General features: G+C 57.3%; 1 protein-coding gene across 2 annotated transcripts in view; it reads right to left on the bottom strand.

The window, feature by feature from the left end:
• Window positions 1-88: 88 nt before the first annotated feature.
• The window catches only part of PPP2R2B (protein phosphatase 2 regulatory subunit Bbeta), a gene marked incomplete at its 5' end in the record, with an annotated part of 99486 nt that continues 75730 nt past the window's right edge, over window positions 89-23844 (bottom strand). For both annotated transcript variants that reach the window (XM_082489949.1, XM_082489950.1), the window contains 5 exons: window positions 89-491; window positions 1347-1438; window positions 1987-2156; window positions 9521-9685; window positions 12334-12511. In XM_082489949.1, the coding sequence (XP_082346075.1) occupies window positions 212-491; window positions 1347-1438; window positions 1987-2156; window positions 9521-9685; window positions 12334-12511 (885 nt within the window). In that variant the 3' untranslated portion in view covers window positions 89-211. The remainder of the gene's footprint in view (window positions 492-1346; window positions 1439-1986; window positions 2157-9520; window positions 9686-12333; window positions 12512-23844) is intronic.

The raw sequence follows: 23844 nt of genomic DNA, 5'->3' as shown, positions 1-23844 counted from the left end.
AATCTGGTGTGTGCCGGGGGTGTCCCCGCCGCCCCGGGGCTGCAGGAGCGCACCCCTCTGCACAACTCTATCTGCAGAGGAACGACTGAACACAGGAATAGGAAGGAAAAGGAAAAAAAAAAAGAAAGAAAGAAAGAAAGAAAAGAAACATTTGAAATCTTGTGTTTACTAGTATTCAGTACATGAGATTCCTAAAGAACAACTTGTCCTCCTAGTTAACCTTGTCCTGGAATATATACAGGTTATTTGTTGCTGCCACGGCAATGATATTCTCGGAGGGGTGCCAAGCTGTATGCAGGATCTTTTTGCTAAAGTCCAGACTGTCCACGCTAATTTCGTCTTTCCTCCGCTTGCCGCCCACGCAGACCTTGCGGGGCTTGAGGATGGCGCGAGGTTTGCTGTTCTCTCGTGAGGCCTCCAGTGTCACGTCACGCTTGGTGTTGCGGTCGAACATGCGGAAGAAGTTGTTGTAGGAGCCGGTCATGATGACACTGCATGGAGGGAGAAAGGACGGGTCACTGCGCGCAGTCCCGGCCCCACCACCCTCCCGCCTGTGACGCCCCGAACCTGCCCGGCTCAGGCCCCCAGGACACGGGGCACAACTGGGACAGCAGGCAGCTCGTGCTCATCACGCGCCAAAAGGCTCAGGCTGGTCAGTGAAGCCGCCTCCCCGTGTCCCCATGTCCTTCTCCTTAAAACAGGGACTGTGCACGGCACAGGCCACTTCTCTCGGGATAACAACGTGTGCGGAGACCAGACTTTATGGCAAAATTTAGCTGACCTGAACTGAAGGATTTTCACACCGTTTTAGAGCCAAACTGCCTCATGACTAGAGGCAGACTGAGTATCCAGAGGCACAATGAAATGTGGATAAGGTTTGGGATTTGGGCTTCCAGTCGTGCCTCGTTAACTCACTCTGATGGTTCAAAGAAAAAAATGTGGCAATCCCGCCAGGTCAACTGCTCTTACATGCTTTCTGCCACCTGGTTCGGTGCGATTTATGCGTGGACAGCTGTCATCCCCAGATTTTGGCAGTCTGGAGCCAAACACATCACCACCCTCCTCCGGGTGTGGGTGAAATGGATACAGGAACCGAACCCATCCGGGACAGAGCTGGGACCCCATCAGACCCCCTCAGCTGCGCCCGGGTACGGGGCTGCGGGTTTAGGTGGTCCCTGTGGTACCCAAGGGAAAACCCTCTGGACCCCGCGCCCAGGCGACGGCAGGGAAGGGACTGTGTGGGGACGCAGGGGCCACCGAGCCGTCCCAAAGCGTACACCCTCTGGGCTGAACGCGGCACCGCAGGGCTGGGAGCCGGGGTGACCCTGCGCCACTGCGCCGCTCACCTGTCGGACCCGTTCCAGACGCACTCAAACTTGTCAAAGATGCAGTCGTTCTCGTAGAGCGAGCAGAGTTTGCTCCGCAGGTAGTCGTGAACCTGCCGGCAGGGAGGGACAGGGCGTGAGACCCCCACACCGGCCGGCACAGCCCAGCGGCCGGCAAACGCCAGCCCAGTGCTCGCTGGGACGAAGGACCCGGCCCGGCCTCGCGCTCTCCGCAGCGGAGCCAGGCAGCCTTGGGCACGGCACGCCATCGCACGGCCTTGACCGCGGCCACCTTTCCACTGTCAGCAGCAGCACCAGCACCGCCTCCCATACGGCTCGGGCAGCGCCGGGGCACGTCCCCTCGCAGAGGGTGGCAAGGACCGTTGCTCTGCCCCGGCGCTCGCCTCCCACACCACCCTCAGGGCCACCAGCACCTGCGCATCCCCTCCTCACCCGCACCCGACCTGGGTGGGTTACAGCTCACCAGGCCACTCGAGCCCACATTCCACAGTTCTTTGTTTGCTTTCCACAATTTAACAGCACAATGCTCCCATCCACCAGGTTTGTCCCTGTCCCCTCTGCTGCCGGCCCAGGAGCACGGCTCGGGCAGGAGCACTGCGGGTTCGTGATCACTGCGGGTGCCCGAACGCGCCACACTCACCTGGTAGGTCTCAATGGGCCGGTTCTCCATGTTCAGGTCCCACACCTTGACGGTGAGATAGTCCCGGGTCATGATATACCTCCCGCTGTGGCTGAATTTGACATCAGAGATTGAGGAGATGATCTCAGAAAAAAATGACCGGTTACTTGGGTCTTCGGGCTCTTCAAAAACTGCGGAAGAGGAAAGGACAAGCCCCAGCATCAGCTGAGGCAGGAGCTCCCTGTGCCCAGGCCAGGGACCGGCGTCCCTGCCGCAGCACCGCAGGATGCTCCTGGGCAGGGAGCGGGCATCCCGCAGGCAGGACGCTCCGCTTGGCTGTGGAGACCTACACACGGCACTGAGCCGTGTCCCGGGGCAGCCACCACCACCACCGAAACACCCTCCGGCCCCAGAGCTGCCATCCCGCTCTGCTGAGCAGAGGCACCCGCGTCCCCGCAGGACGTCACCGCAGCAGGCTGGGCCAGCGCTCCCCGCTTCTGGGTCTGGCCCAGAGCAGACAAATGCCCGTACTTTAAGGACTTCACTTGGCACAATTGAAGCTCCTTTGTTTTTAATGCGAGCAGTAAGCAAGAAGCACCATCGGAGACCAATCTACCAACAGCACCACAGACACCCAGAAGATTTAGAGCCCTGCATGTCACCCTGCGTGTCACTGCTGCTCTCCAGAAATAAATGTGCGGAGTAACTGAAAGTCAACATAAATATTTTATAGCCACTGCAACCTACAGCTTTAATCTGATCAATCTTTGAATAAATCACAGTTTGAACAGTTGAAGGAGACCGATAAAGTTCCAGAGTAAATGTATTTACAAATTTGATTTCCAAGTAACACCAGCTGGGCAAGTGTGGCTTTAAAAAACCATCACAGAGATGCATCAAGAGAGATGCTGCTGATGCGGGGACATCCCTCCAGCCTCCTCTTTCCACCTCTACAGACAGCCCTCCGGCGCAGCGTTAAAGGACACTGCTGGTAACATGGAGAAACTCACAGCCAAACCCTCCGCTACAAACCCTCCGCCGTGGGGGCTGCTGGCTCCGACCCCCCGATGCCCAGAGCGGGGACACAGCAGCAGCCGGCACGGCCGCTCCGCAGCGTGCCCTGCACAACGCCGCACCGAGACCCTGCATTTGCTCGGGCTTATCATCCCCTCGCCGAGCCCTGTGGTACCAATGCCTGAACTCCTGAATATGGCAGAAAAACTGCCTGAAGTACCAGTATAAATGAGCTCTCTGCAAATCAGAAGTGGCACTGCCCACAGCAGGACCCAGCTCTGGGGCCTTTAATCACCAGCAGGAAATCTGATGACACATCGGGTTTTTTTAAATAAGAAAAGCCACAGCAACAAGAGAAAATAAAGATCTGAGGCAGTCTGCGGAGAGCATCTGAATGCCGTGACACGTCTTCGCTGTAATCATCACAGGTTCGCTCACACCAGGTCGGCCGGCGGCGTGAGGCTTGTTTTAATGGCTGCATCATGTCTGTCCCCGATGCGCGTATGTGAGCTTATGTCAAGGCTGGAGGTGCTCAGTTCATAGTACAGGAGCAAGAGGAAACTGTTGCCGATACCATAGAAGTAGAAAACATTAAATTGCAGATGAACTGTCAAACAGGAAAGGTCTCAGAGGATGAACCCCAGAGCTGAGGCAGCACCGAGAGGAGTCAGCGAGGGGGAGACGCTGCGGTGCGAGGAGCTGGGGACCACTCTCTGATGCCAGGTACCGCATCCCCTGCCCGGCTGCAGGGACCATTCCCGCTGGCACGGCGTCACATCCCCACTGCCCCCTCCTCCGGCGAGTCCCCATCTGCCCCGCGCAGCATCGGAGCGAGGGCTCATCTGTCCCCTCGTGCCCGCGGGGGAGCCGGCGCCGAGGAGGAGCGCGCGCTGCAGCGATGCCCGGGACGGGGCTGGAGCATCAGCCCCAGCCCAGCGGGAGGGCAAGGGGGTCCCGCGCAGCACCTCCTCTGCGCCGAGGAACTTGTGCACAGGGCGAGAAGGCAGCATCCAGCTGTGCCCAAGAGTGCAGCGCAGGATCCGATCCTGTATGCAGTCCACTGCAGAGGAGCCATCGACTTTTTAAAATTCAGAGCAGAGGTGAAGTCTGGTATGGGTTAACTGCATTTTCCCTGCGCCAGTCTCCTTGCCCGCCGTACTAGGGCTCTGACACTGGGAAGTGAAAACCCACCCTACCAACGCAGAGAGCAATCGGTCAAACGATGCCTCTGGAGAGGACCCCCCTGAGCTGCTGCCTCCGCACTCGCCCCGCGCCGGAGCACCCCTCGGCCAGAGGGACCCTCTGTCCCAGAAGCTTCAAAGAGACCTTTCGCTGACCAATAAATTTAACCACTCATCAATAAATTTAACACTAATTCAAGCACTGTCTTTTCTTTCTCCGTCCTCATTTAAACTCTAATCATGACAATCAGCAAGGCATACTGGAAAACCGAAAGCCCGTCAAAGCCGTCCCCAAGCCCGGGCTGGGGCGGCGCTCACTGGGCTCAGTGTCACCACTCAGCTCAGCCCCAACACGCACTCTGTTGGAAGCGAATGATTCACTGGGTGGAAATTTTGCTTTCAGATGAAGACAGGAGCGTGTTGCAAAGGCAAAGAGGTTTCCTGCTTTGCTAAATGAGCTCAGGGTGGCACGAGAGGCTTGTTCTTCACCCCCCTGGAGATTCTGCACAGCCGACTAGTTAATTCCTGGCTTCAGGTCTTGCCAGGCCCATTATCCCGTGCATCAGGACACGGTTAGCTCCTGCGAGGGTCGGAGGAAGGAGACGACTAGTTTTTGGGGGTGACACGACCAGCTCACTCTGCTCCAGCTGAAGCCGGGACAATGAGAGCTCAGCTCAGCTCAGCGCCCCGCAGAGTCCCCGCGCTGCGCAGGGCCGTCTTTCTCTGCACAGAGGAGTGAGTTTTCTAACGGGGAACCAGATCTCTGCGCTCTACTTACACAACCTTTTTCCTCTATAAAAGGCTTAGCTGAGAAAATAGGTAAAGAGAACAGGCTGTTAGCAGGAACACGGGCGCGAATGTGTTTTGCTGGAGCCTGGCTTGGCTTTGCAGAGTCGGCACTCCTCAGTTCCACCCCCACCTGTGCCAATGGCAGCCCGGGATATGTGGCTCAGAGCCTTTCCTCCCAGCTGGCAAAGGCGACTTCCAGGGCTGAGGCCAAACCTCTCCGGGCGTTCAGAGGACTCCCACTCGCCAAGCGGCAGGGTCGCCGACCGGCAAGGCCAGACCATCACCCGGAGAGACGAGGGCGTTCAAGTCAGGGCAGGCGGCTGGTGCGGGGAAAGCTCTCTGCTCAGCCGCAGCACACTGCGGACCACAGCAGCACTGGGAGCACCTTCTCAGACCCACACGCCTGGTTGGAGAAGTTAATTTAGTCCACATGTGGCTACTTTGCCCCTGCACTCCTCTCTCTTTGGAAAGACACAGCTAGCAGAGCCCAGCTCCCCTCTCTCTCCTCCTCCTCCTCCTCTCCCCCTTTTGTGCATCCTCAGGGTCAGGCTGCACCGATGACCGGCTGCAGCAGGCGACTGGTCAGATAAAAGGACTTTGGATCACTCAACCCAAGCTCTGCTTGAGCAGGTGAGTCCTACATGGTAGTTATTCCCTGCTGAGCTTTTGGGGTGTTCCTGAGACTGGCCACCAGCAAGCGCGCTGTGGGTTTAACTGGCGGCGGTGTTTCAGCAGGGCTCTGTATTAACCTGTGCCACGCCGCCATCTCCGCTGGGCTCTGGCTTGCACACACTGCCTCCCGCACCCTCCCTCGCACACCCCGCACGGTGCCCGACCCCGCACGGTGCCCGACCCCACACTGTGCCCGACCCTGCACGGTGCCCGACCCCGCACGGTGCCCGACCCCACACTGTGCCCGACCCCGCACGGTGCCCGACCCCGCACGGTGCCCGACCCCGCGCAGCGCCTGTGGGTCGGGGAGAGAGGGGGGCACTGGCCCGGGGGCTGCACGCCGCTCACGCCTGCAAGGTGGCCCGTCTGGCCCGTGCACTAGGAGTGATGGAGCCACTTAGTGCGCAAGCCCTGGGCCAGGCATCCAACCCCTCTGGACTCCAGCTGAGGCTCCAGCTAATCTGGTAATAAACGGGGCCCCACGGAAACGGGGAAGCACAGCGGAGCAGCGCTTACATGGGCAAATACATCCATCAACCCTCTGCTTCTTCTCCTGCTTCACATAAGAAGCCAAAACTCCACCCACAGTTCACCTAAGCACAAAATTAATCACCATTGTCGCTGAGGAAAAGCTAAGCTGGCACAAGCAGAGAACTGAGTTTTTCTTTACATCGGAACAACCGGCTCTGCAGTCCGCTCTCGGCGCAGACGTGCAGGAGCCTCACAACCACGGGCAGAAATTACTGGTCTGGTGCCAATCTCCCCCTGCGAACTTGAGTGATTCGCTTTTCTGCCTCACTATTCCTACCTGTAGGAACGCAACAAAACGTGTTCCTCTTCCTCACAGCCACGGTACAGTGTAACAAGGCACTTTTGGCAGCATGCTCTGGGCACCGACCCCAGGGGAAAAAGCTGCTGTCTGCAGTGAGGCCGGACCCTGCTGTCCCCAGACCCTGCCACCGCCGTCCCACGGCCACTGGGCAGCAGGGCCACAGCTGCCCGCTCCTTGGTGGGATGCCCGGACTCCCCCCGGTCCTGGGGGCAGCGAGGGCTCAGCCAGGACGGGGGTGCGGGCACACAGGCAGTGCCACCCGGTCCCCGTCGGCGGAGCGGAGCCAGTGGGAGACCCAGAGCACACGGACTGGCAGGGCAGGGGCTTGGGGGAGCTATTTTTGCTGCCCGGCTGAAGGCTTTTGTGTGGCTTTGCTCCTGCTGCAGAAGCAGATCTGGGCTGCTGAGCTCACAAACAGATTTCTGAGCGCTAATTCTCTGTTACACAACAAACCTATTTTCCTCTGACACCGAGCAGGAGCTGCCCTCCCCGCGCCAGCTCCCTCCGCCAGCCCTCCCTGCCCAGCAGCCTTCACCAGCACCCTCTCGGTGGGGACGCAGACCCCGCAAACCCCCGAGCTGGCCAAGGAGGGCCACACAGCCCACGGGCGACCCCGCTCCGCAGGGGGACGGGCAGCCTTTCCGCCACGCGCGTGGGACACAGCTGCGACCCCGAGCCTGGCTGGGTCCTCCTCCCGGGGGCCTCCCCGAAAGGCAGCAGTGCTGCCCAAATACGAGGAGGGGGGCTTGTTTTAGAAAGACATCTGCAGTATTGGCCGGCAAGAATCTGTAAGCTGTTGGTTACCTTATCAAAGCAGCTTTGTGTGCTGCTTATTTCTAACCAAAGCTGAAACTGTTTTCAGCAGAGAAGAAACGCTCGGTAGTGTTGCTGTAAGGGAGTCAGCAGTGGAAAGACAAGAAGGCAATGGTCCTCCTTTGGGAAAGGGGCTGTATTTTGAGCCTTCTGTTTCAGGAGTTTGGTAGGTACAATCACAGGTGACTCCATAAAAAACAAGTGGAAAGCCCAATGTCTTTTGCTATGGGGAAATAACTGTAGTAACCCCCAACGGGGTTTTTCCTCGCTTTCCCATATGCTTTTCAGAGCAGGACTGCTTCTGCTGGTGCTCCAGAAACCCCCATCTCCCCTTTGGCTTCCTGTGGTGCTGCGGACAACGCATGCGATTTCTTTGTGCATGCTGTGCCCTGGCAGGTACCCCCTCGCAGGACCACTGCCCCTCTCGGTGTCGTAGCGCTTGGCTCATGGCATCCCCGCAGCGCCGGCACGCCCGCACGGATGCTGATGCTCGCTCTTGGGCCGGATACGCAGCTGGAGGAAGACGCAGAGCGTCACTGATCGCAGAAGCCTCAAATAAAATGGGCAAACAGAATTTAATAAGAGAAGCACATAAGTAAAAGCTGTCCCCGAGCAGCACACTGCATCTATCTAAATAAACATGACTGGGAGGTGCAGTGCTATCTTCTGCATTTTTATTAAATACTGACAGTTATTAAATGTCTCCGTTGGAGATTCGCCTCCAAAAGCCAGTGTTGCTTTTCATTTTGAACTCTGATGAACTGTCTCAATTTCGACTCACACATCTGCTGAACTGCAATCGACTGAGGCTGATGCTTCCGAGGGCTGGAGGGAATCAATAAGGGAATGTCACGGGAGAGGTCAAACGCAGCCGGGAGTCACCGCTGGCCGGTGCGCTCGCCCAGAGCGGCAGGGACGCAGCAGTACCCAAACAAAGGGGAATGCCAGGGGGGCTTCTGCCGCCAAGGTGTCAGGAAAATTCATTTTGTTTGCTCCTTAATCGTATTCTGATTCTCTGCTGGGAGCTGTCACTGTAGGACTGCGAGACACGGTTGGGAAATGCAAGAATAGAAAGGTGTGTTTTGCTCAGGATTTGGGAAAACTGCCATTCCACATTTCCGAATCTCCAGACAGCGACGTCAGCCGCCTTCTCCATCCATTTTACTCCAGTTTAAAACCAGGTATCATACTGCAACCGCAGCTCAAGAGCGCAAAAGCAGTAGCTGGTGTGTAATTCCCTATTGCCCCTAGGAAACCTAAAGCCGAAACACAGCCCGGTGCTCTCTGGACGAAGATTACCAGCATTGGGCTCCCGTAACTCACACCCGCTTTGTGCGTGTTGTTGCTGTAACATGATCACACTTGAAATACTGAAAATCTCCTTCATTTCCCACAAGATACTGGCCATTTTCTGAAGAAAACTCAGACAAGAAGAGGAGACACAGAGGTCCAGTCCCACAGCACAGCAGCCCTTGCTTCTGCCCAGTTCGCCGTCTTTAAGGCAGATACCAAGCTCCTTTAGGTCTGTCCCATCTCTGTGTCTTATTTACAGCGCCACGCTCAGCACAGAGCTGCCTGCCAGGAAGGGCTAGGGCACGAGGAACAGCAACGGGTATTTGCCAGCCCACCCATAAATGCCGTAGGTGCTCGTGCCAGTGTTTCACTGAGCAGTTGTGATACGGAGAATATTTCCAGCGACGCCCCCGACACGTACAGGCTGAGCAGGAACCAGCAGCAGCTCGCCCGTCGCATCAGCCCGGGGAGCACCAAGGACAAGCTCCCCACCTGCCCGGCTTACTCCAATTTTTGAGGGGTCTTTCCTGCGCATCCTCACCCTGAGGCACCAACCCCTGTTGCCAACAGGGACATGAGGACATGAGGCTATTTGGACAAACGGCCTGAAGAAACACAGCACTCCAGCTTCTGGCATTGACGGCTCCATAGTTGCTGTGCCCCAACACCCCAACGACCCCTCGGACCCGCCGCTGCCCAGACATCACCCCGGGGTTTTAACGTGCTCCCCAAAGGCTGCGGGGCCGGGACCCAGGGAAGCTGCTGCTTTCGGGATGGGCAGGGCTGAGGGCAGATGGCCATGGGGACGCGGAGGGGCGCGCAGGACCACGGCCCCGCACAGCCGGAGGGAGGATGAGGTGAGGTGGCAGTGGAAACCTGAGCCCAGGTCAGTCTCTGCGCTCCCTTTTTTGGGCTCTTTTAACCCAGAGAGGACCCCATCCTGGCCACTGGCTGTACTCACACTTGGCGTGGCGGTCGCAGAGGGCGGAGGTGCGCATGTCGCACAGCCGGATGGTGCCTTTGCTGCTGCTGTAGACAAAGGTGTTGCAGTGGTGCGGGTGGAACTCGGCGGCCGTGATCACCTCTGTCAGCTCCTCCATGTTGGCCGGCTTGATGTCAACAATGTCTGGCAGGGCGAGTCAAGGAGCCCCACGTAGCCCGGCCCAGAGCCCGCTCCTCCCGCTGCCCCTCCTGCTGATGTCCCTGGGCTCCTGGGCTCCCCCTCGCCCGGTGCAAACCACATCTTCCCGGGACAGCAGCAGCGTCCTGGGGAGAAACGCAGTGCCGAGCTGGGACCAGCCTGCACCTGCCAAAGCCAACGTCCATCACATGTTCTGTTCTGATACTGCAGCTCCGATACGGCAGCCTGGAGCCCCCCTGCACCACATCGGACCTGACTCTGCCCACCGCCCAGGCCAGGGTAAACATCCTCTATTGCAGCACTGGGGCACAGCGAGTAACTGCCCCGAAAACAACAGGGGGGGGAACCAAAACCCAGACCATGACAACCAACAGAAAACCACCACAGCCCTGGGGTGCCTACCCAGGGATGTGTAGTTTCCAAAACATTTCACATGCTTGGGCTCGGTGAAATGCTGGGTTCAAAACTGAGCTGCACACCCCATCCCCAGGCCTCGTGGACAGTGCTGGTGAGGACCTGCGCAGCCCCACAGAGCCTCCCGGTGCCACATGGGGACGGCCAACAATCATCTGTCCTGGGCTGACACCGAGCCAGCAGTCACCGGTGGAAGCAGCTTCAGATCCTACAGTGCAAGCCAGACACCCAGCGCGGGAATATACCCGCTATGCAGAGGGGGAGAAAGAAGCACCCCCTTTCCTCACGCCCTGGACAGCAAATCAAGGTCCCGCTGTTCCTGGCAAGACAAGAGTTGAAAAAAAAAATAAAGAAGCAGCAGATATGAATTTCTCACCCCTGTGGGGTGTCCTACAACAGCAAGCATTCCGCAGAAGAAGCCGCCGCAGTTCACAGCCCCTGCGTGGTTTCAAAGCCCGGCCATGCTGTGGGTTTGCAGCAGAACCTGGATCCCGGTTGAAGCCCGACCTGAGCCCAGCGTGGCCCTGCAGGACAGCGACCGCTCCGTCCCCAACTGCCGCAAGCCTGGAGGTGCTGGTGATGGTAAGGCATTCTGACAGTCTGCAATGAGACGCGGTACAGGACCGCACTGTGTCACGATGCCGCTCCACTCCCCACAGTTCTGTAGTGGTGCCGCACTTCTGACCAACAATAACTCCCTGACGACAGCCCCCACGCTGTGCTCAGCAGAGGGTTCAAATCCCATCGCACTGTGCAGCAGCTGTGTGATGTGAACAAAATCAAGAAACTCCAATCCACAGCACTGCCTCTTCTCAGCTCTGTCAGGGAACAGATTTGGTTTGTACCAACAACAGTGAAAACCGGTGACGTGCTCCTCACCTCCCCGGGCGGGCAGGCTGTGCTGCCGCGGCTGTCCTCCCCCCAGTGCCAGCGTCACCCAACGCCCCATCAGGTACCTGCGGAGAGCCCAGCGGGGCTGGTCCCGCAGCTCGGCCAAACGCAGCCAAACCAGGGACACCCCGGGAAGGGGCTCCATGGCGCCGGGCAGAGGTGACACCAACAAGCAAGCCAGTGGGATGGGACATCTGAGTGACATTGCTCTGGTGGTGACGTTTCTCCATCAATTCTTAGCAAGCATTTTGCACTTGCACCTTCGCCAAACTCCCTTGAGCCACCTAAACTCCCTGAGGTTTTACCCCCGTTCAGCACTCCTCACCTTCTTCTCCAAAAAGCAGCACACGTTGCAGCACTGCTCAACGGTACTTGCTTCGAGCCCCCACCAGCCACATGCCTGTGACTGCTGAAATCCTCTCCAGCTGCCCAAACCTGCCACATGCCCTGGGGATTTCTCAGCAGAAATCACTATACAAATACCACCAACAATTAGTGCCCCGTTGTTATTATTTCTGATGCGGCTGTTACAAGGGTGACTGGCACGACCTCATTTGCACGGCTGTGACTGGCAGCCCGTCACCCCGCTGCAGGGCATAATGGAGACTGCACGATTAATATTTCCTCTCCCCATCTTCCCCAAGGCATCTGTCTTCCCCATCACCCGCAGACCCCCCTCCCTCCCGCCCCCCCCACGCAGACCCTGCAGGCAAAATTCAAAATCATGTCACCCACACGAGGTGGCAGCAGTCGCGATGGTGCCAGCTGAGTCCTGCACCGCGGAGACGGTGCCTCGGTGTGATGGCCGAATGTGCCCACCGGACACAACCCGGCGTCCCGCTGGCGGCCCAGCTCAGCCCAGCAGCACGGGCAGACGAGAGGGAGGTGCCCTGGTAATGGCACCTGGGGACGGGATTTCAGGTGTCGTGCAGTCGGCTGCAGGGAGGACAGCACCATTTCACACTCGTGAGCCCCTGCGGGCCCCGGCCAGGGGATGAAGCTCCTGCACCGAGGCACTGTGATGGGGGCGCGGGGATGGGGCCAGGCGAGACGCTGCGCGGCCTGCCCGGTCTCCATCACAGCAGACACAGGCATGGCTCTACTGCTTCCCGCAGAGCCGCACCTCGCAGGTCCCCCCTCCGCCGCTCACCCTCACCACGGACCCGTCTCCCCGTCCAGCTTTCTCATTCTCCCACTGACGCCTGCCCGCGTCTGGGCTCCCAGCGCTTTCACACCACACCTGCCCGCTGCGGCACCTCCCTTACTGCTGCTCTTGGCCGGACTGGGACCGCCCCAGGGGCCGCCGGGCTGCGCGCACCAAAGGATACTAAAACTTTGATTTGTGATTTCAAAGTTCCACAGGTTTATCCTGAGGTCATCCGCCGACATGTAGGTCTCGTAGTCGCTGTTGACAGAGATGGAGTTGATGTGGTAGGTATGAGCATTGGCAAACACCCGCCGGGGGGTGGCCTCCACCATCAGGTCCATGGGCCGGAGCACAGGTACCTGTGGGATGGAAAGCAGAGCATCAGCACCCAGGGCCAGGGTCCGTCCCTCCCACCCAACCCACGCCAGCACCCGGCACAGGGGGACACCCCCGCGGCCACGGCTGGTGCCCACAGAGCACTGGCTGCCAGCGCTCCATCCCACCCACCTCTTACCGCGCTCTCACCAGGGAAACTAACGCCTTTCTCAGTGTACAAACAGAAGGACGAGCAGGCACAAAAGCCCTTTACTTGTGAAAGAGGCACCAGTACGGTTAGATTGCTGCGAGGCAGCGAGAGCCCAGTCAACCAGGTTCGGATCTCTGCTGCAGCAACCGCTCCTTCTTTGAAAAAAACCAAACAAACCAAAACCCACTTCTGCCTTGTTTTGTAATTGTTAACCAGAATCTGAAATTCCTGGAGCACTTCTAACAGAAATATATTTCTTGAGGGAGCCAGTCAGAACAGATTTTTCTTTTAACTTCTTTGCATTTGTTTCACAGTGAAATGATGAAGGTAAGAGATGAGAAGAGACAGGGAAAGGGAACGCACAGGGCAGGGACAGATGGAGGGACTTAGAAACAGAGATAGACACGTTCGCCTTTGGATTAATAAGCATAACTCACGTAAACATTGGGGGATGGAGAGATACAGTAGGAATAGCATATGCAAGGAGCGGTGTAAGCAATAACGTCAGACATACATAACGCTCTGAAGGCAACTTAATACACTAGCAAGGTGTCAGTCTGCGCTCCCGTCTGCCAGTAAGCTGTTCCCTCGAGCTACTTCATTACTGTGTATATTATCTGTGCGCTGCCCAAAGAGATTTCCCATGGCTGCAGAGGTGGGGACGGGAGTGTGACAGCCAGTTCGAGTGACACGAGAGCAGAGGGACTGCCAGCTCAGAGCCTGAGCTTAATGTGACGAGCCTGCCTGCTAATTCAGCCTGACACAGTCAATGATGCATCGTTTGCCGCTGGAAGGCAACTCTGCTCAGCCATCTGGGGACGGAGGCTCGCGTCGTGCTCAGGGATTACAGGAGCCGGGCTGTCATTCAGACCATCGGAAACATGACGGTTGTGCAAAGGGAAAGGGTTCAACGGTTACACCAGGCCTCTCCAGGCACAAAAATCGGTACAGCAAAGGCTTCGGCAGAGGACTCCGCTCAGCGCGGTGATGCTGCGCGGCCCGACCGCACCGCGGGGTCAGCCCCAGCCCAGTCCCCGTCCCCTGCGGTGCGCACTGCGGGGCAAAGCGCCCGGGGCTCAGCCCCAACAGCGCGGCCATCTGCAACTGCCAGCGCCCAGCACAGCCCCCTGCCCGGTCCTTCTACGGCAGCCACGCACAACCACGGAGCCAAGGTAAACTCTTCAGCCAAGAAAATTCTCATGTTACTTCAGAGCCAAATTCTGGGCAGTGTTTTATGTCTGGAACTTGGTCCGTCACCAGGTAAAACCACATGAGAGGAACAAACATGGTCATCTGTGAGTACTCATTAAGGCAGGACTTTTTTACCTCTTATGGTGGCAAGAATCTGCACTGGAATATGGAAAGCAGTGTGTCCACGGCCCTTCTCACCCCATGCTGTGAGCTTTTGCTTTGAGGGTATCATCAATAAGTACTGAAACCTGAAAGCGGTGACATTTTGAGGCAGGAGCAGCCAGGAGCGCACTGGGAGCAGACACGGCCTCGGGGATCTCATCCCTCGGCAGCAGAAATCCCGCAGTGGACGGCAAACGCTGTCTTGGGACAGTGAAGGGGAGCGGCTGCCCGGCGCAGGCTGGGCCCTGCCTGCGTTTAATGTCTTCTCTGCCAAAGTCTGCCCCGAAGCCGGCTGGAAACGCCGCCACCGCCGGGGAGGCCGACGCGAGTCCGTGCCAACAGCCCCAGCCCGGTGCCGACACTGACGCGCGCCCCCACCAAGATGGGAATCCCGAGCAGAGAAGAGCCCTCTGCACCCCTCTCCTCGCTCATCCCCATGCTCCCGGCTGCCTCTTGCCTTGCTGGTGCCCCTCACTGTGAGCCCCAGTGCCCCAGAGCCCTCTCCAGCAGCCGACAGACGCCCGCGCTGTTACATTTCTGCATAACACACAGCAATGGGAAAGACGGGGGGTGTGAGGGAAGACCCCGCAGCCACGCTGTCCCGGCCCAGCAGGGCAGGCAGGGCGGCAGCAGGCAGTGGCGGTGGAGAGAAAGCTCCTAACAAACGGGGCAGCCTGACCGCGACTGAAACTTGGTTTTTTTTTTTTTTTTGCAGCACGCAGAGTCCCAGCCAGTGTCTGCCTCAACCACCCGCTGCCCCCAGCATTGCCATGGCAATCCTCAATGGCACAGACCTCCCCGGCACATCCCTTCAATTACAGCGCCAACCCGCAGGGCAGGCGCTGGTATTATATATACCCATTATTAAAGGGTAATTCAGTGTAACAAACCGCATCAAGTACATAGAAAGGCTGTCAAATAAAATAAACCACTAATAAATTAAATTAATTTCTGTTTTAAGGAAGGGGGGAAATGCCAGTCATTTTTCATCTGAAACAAAATATGTCTCAATTTTTCTTTCTGCCTTTAGCAGGCACCCCTGCAAAAGAGCCGGTCCCACTCACTCAAAGCGCACACGGCACTCGATCCCTCTCGCCGTGTCTGGCAAAGGCTTCCCCTTTCCAGAGTTAATGAGGCACTAATCCTCCCTTGAGCTGTAAAATTCATTTTCTCCGTGGTTGGGGGGTGGAGGGCGGCGGCGCCCGGGCCCCATCCCACCGCTGGTGCCCCACGTCCTCCTGCCACCTCCAGCCCCCGAGCACGGGTACCACCATGTCAGTCCTTGCTGCCACTTCACCACTTTGCCCCGTTCCCCCCAGGTTTCCCCCTTTCACTGTCCGTCATGTTGACTGTCACCAAGTGCTCCCCGCTCCTGAGGCTTCGTGTGGCAGAGCCTCTCCTCCTCACTCACAGCACTGTGACGGCCGCGGCCTCAAGAGGTGCAGAGATTTGGTGTTTCTCAGGGAAACCTCATCCTCTGCCCAGAGGAGCTGTACGGCACGCAGCGTGTTCAAAACACGAGCCAATATATGGGGGAGGACGATGAAGGCCTCAGCTCCCGGGAAGCCATGGTCACGTAACCTCCCACAGGCACAAGTCCAGCGTGTGCCGTGTCTGCGCTGCCCTTACTGGGGGTCGGACGGGTGACGCGACACCCCCAGCTCAGCCCCGCGGCGAGACGGGATTCACCCGCCCACGGGCAATGCGTAAGCGCTGCTGGGACTCCCCACGGGACACGCTGGGGGACAAGAATTCCTCAAGGGTGTGACAGTGGCAAGGCTGGCACGAAGGGAAAGCCCCGTGCGGACAAGCAAAGCATCCATGCTGCTTCCACCGCAGCACTGCTGTGCTGCGGGTCCTGCACCTGCCTCTGCACCATCTCCGGGCCAGGAGCAGGCAGGGAGGGGGCGACCGCAGGCTCGGCAGTGCTGGGACCACGCACCCTTTTCTGGGTAATGGAGAGGGAGCTTTTGCCCTCAGTCACCTCCATGGAAATCTTCTCAGCACAATGCAGCTGCACTGGACTTATGCTGAGATCCACATCCGACCCCCAGTAGCAGCCATTAAAAAAAAAAAAATCAATAAACAATCCCCTTTTAGGGGTCTATCTGGTCCCCACCTGGTCAGGGGTTACCAAGCCTCAGCACCAAGTGCAGTCAAAGCTCGGCCATCGCCTGCTCCGTGCAGCGGGACGGGCGGCACGTCAGCCCGGCAGCGCAGTGGCTGCAATGCCAACAGCGGAGCGGCTCCCACTGCCCGGTGTGCACGGCAGACAGGGCAGAGCTTCCCCCTCTCCTGCACTGACAGCAGCACAAACTGCCCTCTCTGGCCAGCATGGATGCCCAGGCTCAGCCAGGTCCCACCAGCCCGGCCGCCACGGCTGCCCCGTTGGCTGCGCAGCCTCGCCGAGCTGGCGGGATTTGGGCAGGTGGGATTAGTCACAGCCGAAGCCCAGATTAACCCCAGCCTTGGCTTTGCGCGGAGGAAAATGTAATCCAGTTCCCGGCAAATCAGAGAGCAGAGCGAGCTGCGCGCGGATAAACCCAGCAAGGTTCTTCGCCTGCTCCATCAGCTGAGCTCCTCCGAATGCGCTCCCCCGTGTTTACTTCTTACCTACAAAACGCATATTCTGTAACTGGCCAACGCTGCCCGCAGATTAATATTTTGCAGACAAAACGCGCATCAACCACTACTTTCACGGCAGACTGACAATTTAATGCTCTTCAGGATTTTGTCTTATTGGACCTCCCCCCATGAAGAGTGGAAGGTACCTTCGCGCGGGAGGATAAACCCGTTATCTCATTACTGGTCCACGTAGCCGATAGAGCTTCTGGTTTCATCTCTTCTCCCTTGACGTTTCCCTGCCTGCGTAGCATCGCACTAACACCAGTTCTTCTGTCTCCTGCTATTGAGCCTTTTTTCATACAATGAAATGCAGGCACAGACTTGCTGCCGACTGAGGATTCACCTCCGCGTGTGCAGGTCCAAAAGGTGCAGGCTGCCCCAAAAGGGTCTGGGTTCCCGCTGGGGGGCCAGGAGGAGGGGGAGGACCATGGACACCAGGTCTGCAGGGAGGCTGGTGCAGCCAGTGCGGCAGCACCAGAGCGGGAGTGTGTGCTGCCCGGCAGACCCGCCAGCCGGAGCCGTGTCCAGCTTCTCAGTGACTGCGCCGCCACGGGCTGCTGGCACACGGCAGGGCTCCAGCACTGGGGATGGGCCACAGAAAAGCGTGACACTGTACCCCGCTGTGTGCCGAGACCCCACCGCACTGCGGGAGCGCACAAGGTCCCTGCGCTGCCTGTCCCACGCCCCCTCCCGGAGCCCCCAGCCCTGCGGCGGGGAGAAGCGGGGCTGTCGTCCTTCTGTCCCGACTGGATGCCCCAGGCAGAAGCCAACGAGAGCCATTTGTGGGCAGTGGGTCCCACCACAACAGGGACTGGGGGTCTCTGCTGGGCACCAAGTGCCGAGTTCAAAGCCTGAAGTTCATCCATGTGGGCCAACTGCTAATGCCACCAACACAAATACACCCCCCCCAAAAGAGGGGCAGTTCACGAAGGGTTTTTAGTGCAAGGCTGAGCACTGACCGCAAGCGTCGTTCCACATGCAGCCCAAATCATCCCAGGTTTCCCGTTCTTCATATATTTTTATAGCACGATGGGATTTTTTTTGTTTGTTTGTAACTGAGAATTTGTCCCAGTTCAGTTATTACACTCCAGGATTACTTTCACCATCTGTACCTAAACTCTAAAATAGAAACCCCAAAGAACAAACAGAACATTTTTCTCATCTAAAGTTAAAAATCCTGAACTCTTCATGCCAATCTCAGAATTGCATTCCCCTTAAAGATGTAATTGTTTGAAAAGATATTTTTAAACTTCTTTCTCCCGCTGAAAAAGAGCCAGTGTCAGTAAAATCCCACCTAGCAGTTTACAATTATCCTCCTTTTCCAGGGAGAAGTGTGTAGAAGCACAGCCGTGTTACCAAACACAAATTTAAAGCGATCCAAACCCGTTTGGTAATTCTGCCCAGCACATTGTTTTTACAGCACGTCTAGACACAGATACCAGCAGTGTAATTGCCGTGGAAAAAGATGAAAAAAATATCCAAAAGGTCAATTCTGGTCATCGGCATTTCGAGGCAAATTTACAAATGTTAAAAGGATGAATAATGAGTTTTCACCAGAAAAGAAAGAATTCAACTCATGACCTGGGAAAAACAAAAAAAATGAGAAAAGCAAGGGCAAAAGGGGCTCCTTCAGTTCTTCTCAAGCACCCGCAGAGGGCAGCCGGCGGGGGTGCAGCAGCGCGTGCCGGGGGGTCGGTGCTGCCGCTGGCTGGCCGGGGCAGACCCGCTCCGCAGACTCGCTACGGCCGTGCTGCGAGCGCCGCGTCCCCAGGCCCGGCCAGGCCCTCCTGCACCCGCAGCCGCGGCACGAGGGGCTGGCGCTGCCCGGCCCTGGGGGAACCGCCATCACCTGCACGGTGACTTCGGTGCCCGAGCCCGGCCGACTGGCCGTGCCTCCCCAGGACACCGCGCCAAGCGCTCCCCTCCTCACCCAGGGTGCTGCTTCCAGAGAGACAACGGTCGGACACCCCCGAGCCAGTAACCCCCCACGTCCCCAGCGCGTCCCAGACCAGCCCGGCGCTGAGCCCAGCGTGCCCGGCTGGGGCAGAGGGGCCGGGCTGCCAGCGGGCAGCCGAGCGTGCAAACCGTACGCACTGAGCTGCTTTAGACCAATGTAAGCGACTAATGAAAATGAGAAACCCTTTTTTTTTTTTTAATTTCTGTAGCAATGGTTTGATGGCGATCATTTGAAATTGATTAGTTCTGCCATGTGCATTTTATAGCCAAAAAAAGCCGAATGTTTCACATTACTTTGTCATTTAAATGATAATGTTTTGGAGAATGCATACAACGAAAAGACAGAGAAATCTCTTTGCTGGGGCAGGGATACAGCAGCACAGCAGTCCTCCTCTGAAGCATCATCCATCCCTTTCCCTCTCCCGTCACACAGTCCCGCTCTGGGGCTGCCCATGGGTACACTGGATGCAGCGGGAACACAGCACAGCCTCCCCAGGAGCCAAGAAACCTGAGTGTTTTGGAAAAATGGGATATATAAAACAGAATTTATGATGGATTTTGCTGGAACTGAGAGGGTGAAGCGGTAGCTCTTAACCAGAGCGAGCTTCGTGACAGCGACAAACACCAAGAACCTGCCACATCGACGCACCGGCTCATCGCGCCCGCGTTGCACTTGGCCTGGGAAGGTCACTCCTCGCCCAGGGAGGTGCCCAGTGGAGACCACAGAAACCCACCCTCTGCACCACGGCCATCTCCTGAGCCAGCGACAGCCTGGGTGAGACACGACCCTGCGCCAAGGCAGTGCCAGCAGCACAGGTCGCTGCTGCTGCTTCTCTTCAAACAAACAACGGGAAGACCAGACCCTCACTGTCGTGAAGGGAGGCCCAGGAGCTCTCTCCCCCCGGCCCGGCCCCCCAGTTCTGCTCATCAGAAGCGCAGACAGCGTCTTGCCATGCACGGCACCCGGCGCTCCGCAGCCACCGCCTCCTGTGGGGGGACGGTACCGGCAGGCGGACACACACCGGTGTTTCACCGCAATCTGACTTGCGCTGTGTGGGATCAAAGCAAACACATTCTGTATTTAAAAAAGATTTAAGCCCTGGATATAATTTGTGTTAATTATTTCCTGCACACATCCCACGGCGTAGGTACGGCTGTACACGGAGCGGCACTCGAGAGCTCACGGAGGCTGTCAAATGAGGCCGAAGGGCTGTAGCTACTAGACTGGGGGCTATACAAATAAGTAGAGCTCGTCTAATGATGGCAAAAGGCTTACTTTGCTGTCTGAGCAGAGTTAAATATTCCTTTTGCACTATGTGGGTTAGAAATTCCCCAGAGAACAATGCTCATCAAGTACATTCAAACCGTTATGACGAATGGCTAAGCGATGATTGTAGCGAGGTGGTTTTAGAAACCCTTTTTCGTTTGTCTGTGGTCAAAAATTAAACTGTGGGTGGATGCGGCTTTACTCCAAAGTGTGAGCATCACGGGACAATTAAACGTCAAAGATACACCGAGCTGCAGCAAAATGGTTACTGCTATGTAAATATCTGTCTGAGTAAAATCATCAAAACATTAGATCAAACCGGGGCTGGCGGGAGACTCCTCAGTCTCCCCTCCTCGGGGACGGCAGGCGTTGCGCAGGCAGATACTAATAACCGTAATACTGAGCACTTACGTTGTGTTTTACCTCTTCCCGCTGCTGTGAAGCAGGAGCTGCACGCTGCCACGGGGCTGCTCGCCGGAGAGCGGGGAATCGCAGTGCCTGATCTCAGCACAGTGGCAGAGACCCAGGTAGCAAACGCCTCCCGCCATACGGCATCGAGCTGCTACCAGCAATAAATGGACTGAACGCAGAACAAAGGCCGAAACTTTCGAGGCAGACAGTGGACTCCAATAAATAGCATCCAATTCTCAGGTATTTCACTATGACTTTCTACAGGGAAAAAAAAATCAGAATTCCTTCCTTCCCTGACAAACTCGGTGACCGCTGCTGCCGGGGTGAGCAGGGCTGGGGCAGGCGGGTGCCCGGTGGGATGGACTCGCTGCCCCCACCCCGCACGCAGCCCCAGGACACTGCGGGGGTGGCCCTCGTCCACGGGAATTCCCCAGCACCGCACTGCCCAGGGCTGGACCCGGCATCGGCCATGCCGGCAGCATCTCTGCATCCCTGCCCCTCCTCAGGGACGCCCCGTGGGGCACCGGCAGTGATGGATGGGCTGAACGGTGTAACTTCAGGTTGAGCGCTCGCAGAAACACACAAGTTGACTTTCGGCTCCACATCAGCCCTGTGGTTGGCAATTCAAGCCCAGGATGTGGTCAAACACAATCAGCTCACGCCAACAATCAATAGCGAAGATAAGCACGACGATTATCTATTTATTTTCATAACCGCACCGCCCATGTGCCCCGCCGAGGCCTCATTACCCTCATTGCGGCCCCGATCGATCTGCAGTCGCTCCCCTCCGGCGCAGCGGGAGCAGACGGGGAGCGCAGAGGCAGGTTGGGATGGGAGCCCGACGCGCCAGCGCGGCACCCCTGCGCCCACCCCCCAGCAAACACAGAGGGGCGGCTGTGCCTCCCAGCCCCGTCGGTAACGCGGGTGAGGGAGGGAGCAGCTCAACCACCGCTTTACTCCCTGGGCACGCAGAGCACCGCACAGACGATGCGAGCGGTGCCGTGGGGAGGGCGGCAGAGCCGGCACCACGTGCAGGAGAGGACGCAGTGCCAGGGGCCCAGGGCCACCCACGATGCTCCTTATGGCCTCCCCTCACCCAGGGCCACCCACCACACTCCTCGTGGCCTCCCTCGCCCAGGCGAAGGGGAACCCACCAGCATGTCTGGGCAGATGGGGCTGCGGCACACAACCCCCCGCACTCCCCACGCTTGCCAGCGTGGGTCTGACCGCCTGGCGGCCACTGCAGGCGAGATCATAGAATCACAGAATTGTCTAGGTTGGAAGAGACCCTTGGGATCATCGAGTCCAACCATCTACCCTACTCTACAAAGTTCTCCCCTACACCATATCCCCCAACACCACCTCTAAACGTCTCTTAAACACATCCGGGGATGGTGACTCAACCACCTCCCTGGGCAGTCTATTCCAATGCCCGACCACTCTTTCTGTGAAAAATTCTTTCCTAATGTTCAGTCTAAACCTCCCCTGGTGGAGCTTGAAGCCATTCCCTCTTGTTCTGTCATTAATTACCTGTGAGCAGAGACCAGCACCAACCTCTCTACAGTGTCCTTTCAAACAGTTGTAGAGAGTGATGAGGTCTCCTCTCAGCCTCCTCCTCCTCCAACTAAACACTCCCAGCTCCTTCAACCGCTCTTCCTATGATTTGTCTGCGAGGCCCTTCACCAGCCTCGCTGCCCTCCTCTGCACTCGCTCCAGCACCTCGATAGCTCTCTTGTATTGAGGTGCCCAAAACTGGACACAATACTCGAGGTGTGGCCTCACCGGTGCCGAGTACAGGGGCACAGTCACCTCCCTGCTTCTGCTGGCCACACTATTTCTAATACGAGCCAGGATGCCGTTGGCTTTCTTGGCCACCTGGGCACACTGCGGGATCATATTCAGCCGCTTGTCACTTAGAACCCCATGATGGACATGGTGGCACCTACAGAGCTGACAGCCAGGTCAACCCGAAAGATAAAACTGCATTTTCGAAAGGTTAAAAAGTTTCATTTCAAAATGTCAAAACTCAGTGTTCCCATAATGAAATATTTTGCTTAAGAGGTTACATTGATGTTTTGGCAGTTTTAATACAGTTTGTGCTGGAAAAGAAAAACACATCACATTTATCCTGGACTCTTGAGTTGCTTCACCTCCCCCAGAAATTCAATGTTCTTAAAGAATACGCTAGAAGTAAAAATAAATCAATACTAAGAAATTGCTCCCTTGCGAATGCTGACCTTGCAGAGACGGCAGGTGTAGGCAAAAGGGTGACCTGCAGTTCCTCAGGAAGCCCTGGGCTTTTCCAGCGCATTCAGCCAGCGAAGGAAGCACCAACTGCAGTGAGAGCCCTTAGCACTGCCGTCCCTCAGAACCTGCCTCCCAGCCCTGCAGGGCGCGGAAAACCCCAGCGCCGACACCCCGATCCCCAGCAAGCCCCTCCAGCGGGCTGTCTAGGGAACGGCCTATTAGGCTGGAAATGCTGCCTGAAACATGACAGCAGATACATATATACATGAAATAAAATGTTTTCTTGCTCTGTAAAGAAAAACGCCTGCCAGCCACCAGAGCAGCTCAGTACGGAGCCGGGAATTAACTACCTGTCTGTGGTTCTCAATGGCTTCATCTGCGATGCAACTGGAAGCCATAAAAGTGAGCCAAGGGTAATCATAGGAACAATTTTATATATATAAATATAAAGCCCCCAAGTACTCAAAATGCAAATTCTGACAGGATGTTAATAAATTACAGGCTGGGCTGGGCTGATTAATGTCATGACAGAATTCCTGCATGCTTGGCATTTCTCGGTCTACGGGTTACAGGAGTTACTGTCCGTTTCTGCTCTCGCAGCAAGCAGAGGGGAGCACGGCTTCTCCCCGTTTGCAGAGGGGCACCCGCTCACTGCTGGAGCCCACACGGTCAGGGTCTGCAGCACTGCCTGCACCCGCTGCCTGCACTGCCTGCACTGCCTGCACCCGCTGCCAGAGCTGCGCAGCTCCCTGGGGCGCAGGGTGAGCTCTGATTGAATTAAGGGGGTGCGCACTGCCTCGGGCCGGAGCTGGCTCTTTATATGCCAATCAAAGATCATGAAAAGCCACCCCAGGGCAGCACGGCCAGGCGCAGGCAGCCCCCGGGGTGGCAAAGCCATGCCCGGCAGCCAGGCACTGCCGTGCCCCACACCTCCCCGTGCCACGCGCTCCCAGGGCACAGGGGCGGCTGCTTTAATGGGGTCTGTGCATCCGTCCCCCTTGAAGTAAATGGAAAACGTAGCCCCAGGTGTTTACATTTGATTCAGGAGGCCGGTTTTAATCTCCTTAGGCTGGGAGGAAAACTCATTTAGAGAAGTACTTATGCTCCCAAAGCAGAAGTTGGCTTGCGAATGCATGACGAAGGGAGAGCTCGTTAACTGTCTCCTTGCCAGGATGGGGACGCAGGGCGGTGCAGCAGCAGCAGCAGCACCCGGGCACCGGGGTACCAACATGAGATGAAACGCGGCGCTTCGTGGCACACCGACCCACAGCCAGCACAGCCCAGGCACCGCTCCGGCAGCAGCTGCC

Source organism: Vanellus vanellus, assembly GCF_965231255.1.
Source record: "Vanellus vanellus genome assembly, chromosome: 13".
Taxonomy (NCBI): domain Eukaryota; kingdom Metazoa; phylum Chordata; class Aves; order Charadriiformes; family Charadriidae; genus Vanellus; species Vanellus vanellus.
This window is presented reverse-complemented; position numbering and strand designations above follow the sequence as displayed.